At 43.4% G+C, this 6,955-nt stretch overlaps 1 protein-coding gene across 1 annotated transcript; it reads left to right on the plus strand.

The window, feature by feature from the left end:
• The first annotated feature begins 18 nt into the window (after positions 1-18).
• On the plus strand, positions 19-5,056 carry gpd1b (glycerol-3-phosphate dehydrogenase 1b). Its single transcript, XM_070846625.1, has 8 exons — positions 19-98; positions 1,647-1,824; positions 1,918-2,058; positions 2,413-2,551; positions 2,919-3,031; positions 3,429-3,665; positions 3,764-3,870; positions 4,429-5,056. The coding sequence occupies exons 1-8, from the start codon at positions 52-54 to the stop codon at positions 4,523-4,525; spliced, it is 1,059 nt and encodes a 352-aa protein (XP_070702726.1). The 5' UTR covers positions 19-51; the 3' UTR covers positions 4,526-5,056.
• The last annotated feature ends 1,899 nt before the right edge of the window (positions 5,057-6,955 follow it).

The following is a 6,955-nucleotide window of genomic DNA, read 5'->3' on the forward strand; positions in this document are numbered from 1 at the left end:
TCAGTCCGTCTTCACAGCAGCAGCAGCAGCTCCGTCTGGACGGTCAAACACATGATGGCAGCGCCCAAGAAAGTCTGTGTGGTTGGCTCTGGTAACTGGTGAGTGAAGGTTTTAGGGTGTTTGAATGAACTTGAACCAACTTCCAGTCTAGAGTTTTCCCAGGGGAGTGTGCACAGTGAGTTTAAAGGCACCATATCTGTATTTTTGTGCTCTTGATAGGATGTTTAGTGTGTGTGTGTGTGTGTGTGTGTGTGTGTGTGTGTGTGAATGCTGTCTAAAAGTTGGCAAACTCTGAGGAAAGAAGGCAACTTTAGCTTTTGTTAACAGCAGATAAATAATTCATAAAGTTAATAAACTCGCCTGCTGTTTTGCAAGACTGCAGAGTGGGTTTTGCTTCGCAGAGTGGAGGTCCGCTGAGACTGGCACTGACTGTCTGAGAGTTTATAATAAACATTTCATGCATCAACACCCTGAAATCTTTATTAAAGAAGCAGCTCCTGCCTTTTATTATTCAGCAGTGTTTGTGCTGAATCAGCCTTCGTGTGGTGTTGATGTCTGTCAGCCAGCATGACATTTAGATCAGTCAGAGGTGGATGACACTTTAGTTAAAGTAGCAGCACCACAACATAAAAATACTCCATTACTTGTGAAAGTCATTTAGAAAAGTGCTTGTAAAGTAAGGAAGTGCTAGGATCAGCAATGTAACTAAACCTTTAGAAGTAAAAGTGCTCATCAAGTAACAGTGTGTCCCTTGTAAATGTATATTAAAATGTATAATTATTATTCACGCATTAACATGTTTTTCTCCTGTAGGCAGTCGTCAGGGAGATCATTTTCTTAAATAAATCTTAATTTAAATCTCAGAGAAACTATAGCTGTCAAATAAATGCAGTGGAGTCAAAAGTACAATATTCCTGTGAGATGTGGTGTAATAAGGCCGTATAAGGTAGCACATACCACATACTGACATATGATCCTATGTAGGGGATTTGTCAGAGCCCCTAGTTAATGTTATGTGTGTATCCAATAGCCGGTCTTTAAGTGAGACTCTCATTACATAATTACGGTCCTCTGGTATTCGTTTTTCAGTGTCATTGTCTTCAGGAAAAGCCTCTGAGGAACTGTGAAATGTCTTCACTGTAGTTCAGTGTGTCACAGGTCAACATGACATCTGCTTCACTATTAGTGAAGCTTTGAGAAGCATCGCTGTCTTTAAATGAACCATGAGAAGTTGTTTAACAGCAGAAATATTTAGAATCAGCTTTCATATCAAGTTGCTGTAGATGTTGTCAGTGTGTGACCTCCTTCATATCTTCAATAGTTGATGCTAAAACTTTTTATGTAAAACAAATTCACAGATAAACAAACTGTCAGTGTGAGCAGGAGCAGCATCAGAGAGTCGGTATGAGCTGTCTAACTCCAGGCCACATGCATGACAACTTTGTGATCCTTTTCTCCTCTGATATCACTGTGGCTCCATCCCAGAGCTGAGAAACTCCCAGAGGCCACTATGAAAGTCACTGAAGTCCACCTGAAACTAACTTATCAGAGAAAAAAAAAAACAAAAACAGAGGACGTTTAACCGTTTGTGGGAAACATTAAGCTCAACCAGTCAGGATGATCGTTGTGTGCCTCCGTGTCCACAGGGGCTCTGCCATTGCCAAGATTGTGGGTGCCAACGCAGCCAAGTACGACACGTTTGACACCACGGTGAACATGTGGGTGTTTGAAGAGATGGTGAACGACCGTAAACTCACAGAAATCATCAACACAGACCATGAAAATGTGAAATATCTGCCCGGTCACAAGCTGCCCCCCAACGTGGTGAGCATGAACACACTCAAACGCCGTCTTGTCCCCGTTTGGGTGCCACCGTTTGACTGAAGTCTCACCAGATCTCCTCTCTGTGCTCCTCAGCTGGCTGTTCCAGACTTGGCGGAGTCTGTGAAAGGAGCCGACATCCTGATCTTTGTGGTCCCTCACCAGTTCATTGTGAGAGTGTGCGACACCATTAAAGATCACATCAAGAAGGACGTCGTAGGAATGTCTCTCATCAAGGTAACACTATTTTGTTCAAGCAAAGCATCTTTGTATCCATTCTTCACAGAAATTTGTGTTGATTTGCTGATTATTTTAAAAGAGAAAAATAAAGTCAAAGTAACATAAGATACCCAGAAATCATCTGAAACCTGTTGAGGCCTCTTCGGATGGGCTTTTTCATGTTTGGTGCAAAACCAGATGATCCCATCAGGTTCATTACTGCATAAGAGATGGTGAACGACAGTGTTCAAGTAAAGTAAAGTAAAACAACGTATTACAAGTAATTCTTTCCAGGTTCTACTTCATTTAAAGTACAAAAGTATCATAAGGAAAATGTACTTAAAATATCAAAAGTAAAAGTACCTTTTCCAGGGTGTGGATGCCAGTCCAGAGGGCCTGAAGCTGATCTCCGAGGTCATCCGAGGAAAGCTGGGCATCACCATGACGGTGCTCATGGGAGCGAACATCGCCAATGAGGTCGCCGAGGAGAAGTTCTGTGAAACAACCATCGGTATGAGGGAACAGATGGACGTTTGACAATACTTGAGTTCGACGTCCACAATTTCGGGGCCCGAAATGACAAATGACCTGCTGTGAAACTAGATGCACACGGCGGCTTTGAGACAGGCTCAAGCTGTAGTTAATAAGGACATGTCTGTATGGTTTTTGGTGTCTGTCATCAAACCCCATGTACTGTCAAACCTGAGATTTAGTCATCCCACCTCACAAAAATGAAATCCTTAGTATTTCAGACACATACGCAACTTATCTTGAAATGTTTTGACAGAACAGTACAGTGTTATTTGTACTGTCCTGTGCAGAAGATTTCCTGCTCTGTGTAAACTGATTCGTGATGTGTTTGTTGTCTTTGGACACAGGGTGCAAAGACAAGACCTTCGGCCCCATGCTGAAGGAGCTGATGCAAACCACCAACTTCCGTGTGACTGTGGTGGAGGAGTCAGACGTTGTGGAGATCTGCGGGGCGCTCAAGGTTGGCCTTTCTCCTCGTTCAAACACGTTTGTTCGTTGGTTTTCACGACCGTTTGAGCACTTGTAGAAATGCCAGTGTCATCTCTGGGCTTAAGTCCTGAAAAATACATTATTAAACAGATCAGCAGTTTGTCAAATGTTGTATTGGTGAAAATAATGGTATTTAAAAGATCATTTTTTGTAAATGTATATTGCTGAAGACATCTGTTTCTCTTCAAATTCACCACGAGAGAAAGAGCCTAGTTGAATCTGCTGGCAGACACCAGGCAAGAGTGACTCAGAAAGGATCTACTTGGAGGCACTGCTTCCTCATCTTCCTCACATGCATCAGTCCAACCCCTGATATCTGAAAAGTGCATCACAATAACAGCGGCGCCTCTTCCTCCCCGTTGCTGCAGAACATTGTGGCTGTGGGAGCAGGCTTCTGCGACGGCCTGGGCTTCGGAGACAACACCAAGGCAGCTGTGATTCGTCTCGGCCTGATGGAGATGATCGCCTTCGCCAAGGTGTTCTGCACAAACTGCCCGGTCTCCCCCGCCACCTTCCTGGAGAGCTGCGGCATCGCTGACCTCATCACGACCTGCTACGGCGGACGCAACCGCAGGATCGGGGAAGCTTTCGCCAAAACAGGCAAAGTAGGAGGAGCAGATCGTGTCTCCCTTCGTATGCTCTCTGTCACTTGCCTTGTCATGAAAACACGATGAGGTGACATTAAATGCGTCTCTGTGTTTAGACCATCGAGCAGTTAGAGAATGAGCTGCTGAACGGACAGAAGCTTCAAGGCCCAGCGACTGCAGCTGAGGTGCACCAGGTCTTGAAACAGAAAAACATGGTGGAAAAGTAAGTTTTTCCCTGATTTATATTCACTGAATGCATCTGAAGTAGGATTCGATTGGTGTCTTTAGAAAATATGATTTGATTGCATTCACATCAAAAGTGAACATGGCACGGTGCTGCTGAAGTCTTTCACATATTTTCACAGAAACCTGGAAATGATCAGAAACTTTGAGGATTCAGAAACATGTAAAAACACACAACATTATGACATGAGTAAAATGAAGAGGAAATATTTGAGATTCTGCGACAGATTTCTTGCAATTAAATTTGAGGAAATCTGTGAAAAGCCCTTCTGTGCTTTGTACTCCCTGCTTGGGTTGTATCCACTGAAGCACTTGGTGGATTTGATCTACTCCCCCTTTTGTACAAAGTGTGTTTTTATATGTTTCAGAATACTCAAAGTTTTCCAGGTTTATGCAAAAATGCAAGAGATTTTAGAGGCTACTCCTCTTGCCAATCTTCTATTCTAACTCTTGGCAAAGGGAGTGAATATTTCCCCAAATGTTAAACTATTCCTTTAATACATTTCCTCACTTTCAAACCATTCTTGTGCTTCTCCAGGTTTCCTCTTTTCACCGCTGTTTACCAGATCTGCTTCAACGGCCACCCAGTCACAGAGTTCATGAAGTGTTTGCAGAACCACCCGGAGCACATGTGAAGGGCTGACGTGAGGACGGGTGAACGGACGGGAGATGAGAATGGACTTTTACACTGAAACCACTGTGTAGCCCAGGTGATGACAGGAGGGGGGAGGACGGGTGAAGTCTGTGCCCGATCTTGACTACTTCCATGTTTGAACGTCAGTAAAGCAAAACAGGCGGAGCAGAGTTGCCTTCTCTACCTGAGCTGCTTCTATTTACCGATAAAAGAATTTCTACTGATGCATAAACATACATGTCTCAAATTGTTGCACTAATCTGCCAAGTCTTAAAAGTTTGAAGAATTTGAACGAGTCTGCCTTTAAAAATACACAAACCCCGACCTGAGTGTTACAAAATCTTGCATAATTTCTTGGGTAAAAGTGCCTCAACTTGCCTTTTCACTGACATGTATGTTTTTCAGTGTTAAACAAAAGCACTGCACACACTGACTGGTAACGACTCCCACTGTGTTGTTTTTACTTCAGGGCTTCTTATGATGCAGCCAGCTACCTAACGAGATTTATTTTGGAATAAATTATTGAACTCATTGTGCCTGTGTTCATGCGTAATGCCTTCTTTATCACTCGCTGGTGTCTGCCTGCAGCACTCACTGGTACATCCCCTCCAGCCTCACTGTAATCTGACCTGAGCTCGGTCAGGCTGCCACTCTAAACTCTTCACCTTTACCATTTTCTAGAGCGTCTGCCTCAACCTTTCATTAAGGGCACGTCCTGCCTCAGTATGGCTCATCGATTGCCCTCAGCATCAAACAATCTGTCCTTTTGTTTCTCAGCTCTGTTGATTTACAGCTTTTCTGTACTCTGGTGGTTCATTTCAAACGCTGTCTGGATCCTGTTAAAATGCAAGAAAGCACTGTGTGCTCATTACTGGCCATCTGTCCATCACCATACGCCAGTGTATCCCATCAATGCTCAGTCCCAAGACAGGGGGTAGTCTAATTCATCTGGCCTTGCAGTGGTGTAGTACGTTCCCTGCCTTGCAAGTACTTTCCACCTGAAACTATGAGCAAAAAGCTCCTCTCCATACATGCTCCACAAATGTGTTGATTCTTTATCCTTATCGGCTGCGTTGCTCAGTTATGTCATGGACCACAAAGTTACATCATTTGCCACTTGTTTAAAATTTGATTCCCTCGCTGAAATCCCTTGCATAGTTATTGAGTCAACTGCCCTGTGCTACTTCTAATAATAACGCGCTCCGAAGGGGCAAATGTGCATCTATTATTAGACAGCAGACAGCCATGCAGCTGCTTAACAACACAGAGGGAAGGATGCCTCTCTTTAGAAAGAAAACACCGATGTGGTGCCTTCAGAGATCAGAATGTGACCGTCATATTTCAGACAATGTAAATATAAATTTAAATGAATGATTACAAACATTTATGGTGAATTTCAATGTGTGTGTGAGCACTTAGAGAAGTGACATAGCCTGTACTTGCATAGGTCAAGGTGTTGCATAATATTCGGACTGTTTGTAGTTGCAGTACTCCCTTTGACCACTTGGCTGTGCCACCACATCAATCACAAGCCCATCACTCACTTTATCCTCCTTTGGCACCTTTGAGACGAGACTAACTTGTCTGTTTACTGTCACTGAGCGGAAGTTGTTAAATCTATAATAATGTTAAACAAGTGAAACATGTGTCAGTGTCTGAGTGACAGGCTAATGTAATAACAGCACTGAGAGAGGAGGGACTCGCCTCACTTCCTCAATTCCTGTCCTCATCTCAGGGCGGCAGCCAAGATTGGTCAAGCTGGCCGGTGACAGCCGCATAAGACAGGAAGCTGCTGTGCCCGACCTTCACAATAAAAGAGTAAAATTAACAGCCGTGGGGGTGTGTGAGGATAAATTGTTATGAGTTTTTGCTATATTTCTTAACCTAAGATCGGGAGGTAACCTTCGACTATATATTTAATTCTGACACTTTAGACTTGCCATACCCCTTTGCGACTCAAGTCAGACAGGAGCCAAGTCTCGAAATAAGCAAGTAAAGTTAATTTAGTGTAGCACTTTTCCCAGAACAAAGTCACAAAGTGCTTCACAGGCGTAAAAGAACAAGAAAAACAAAACATATGTGATAAAATCACAAGTAAGATCATAAAATCAGTAAAAGAACAACAAAAAGAAGGAACAGATCTAAAACACACTAATCAGCAGGAGGCGAGAAAAAGGCCAGTTTGAATAAATGTGCTTTGTTGGGGTTTGAGAATAAGTAACAGGACCAGTATCTTAAAAACCCAGCTGAAGAAAACAGTGATTATTTATTCAACCTGAGCAGACATTGAAGTAATTTCGCTCCGTAAAGCGGCTCGAAGCTTCATCCACATGGACAGATCACCGTCCAGGCGCTCTTATTGTGAAAAGCTGAAGCGGAAGTGCAGCGGCTCCTCCGTACGTCTTAACGGCGCTGCGCTGAAAGTTGACGG

The sequence above is a fragment of the Pempheris klunzingeri genome, chromosome 2 (assembly GCF_042242105.1).
Source record: "Pempheris klunzingeri isolate RE-2024b chromosome 2, fPemKlu1.hap1, whole genome shotgun sequence".
Lineage (NCBI taxonomy): Eukaryota > Metazoa > Chordata > Actinopteri > Acropomatiformes > Pempheridae > Pempheris > Pempheris klunzingeri.

Excerpts from the sequence above, each read along its gene's own strand:
- gpd1b (XM_070846625.1), top strand. The coding sequence starts at position 52 with ATGATGGCAGCGCCCAAGAAAGTCTGTGTGGTTGGCTCTGGTAACTG. Across the intron at positions 2,552-2,918 it reads GTTCTGTGAAACAACCATCG|GGTGCAAAGACAAGACCTTC; the intron begins GTATGAGGGAAC and ends CTTTGGACACAG. Across the intron at positions 3,666-3,763 it reads CTTTCGCCAAAACAGGCAAA|ACCATCGAGCAGTTAGAGAA; the intron begins GTAGGAGGAGCA and ends CTCTGTGTTTAG.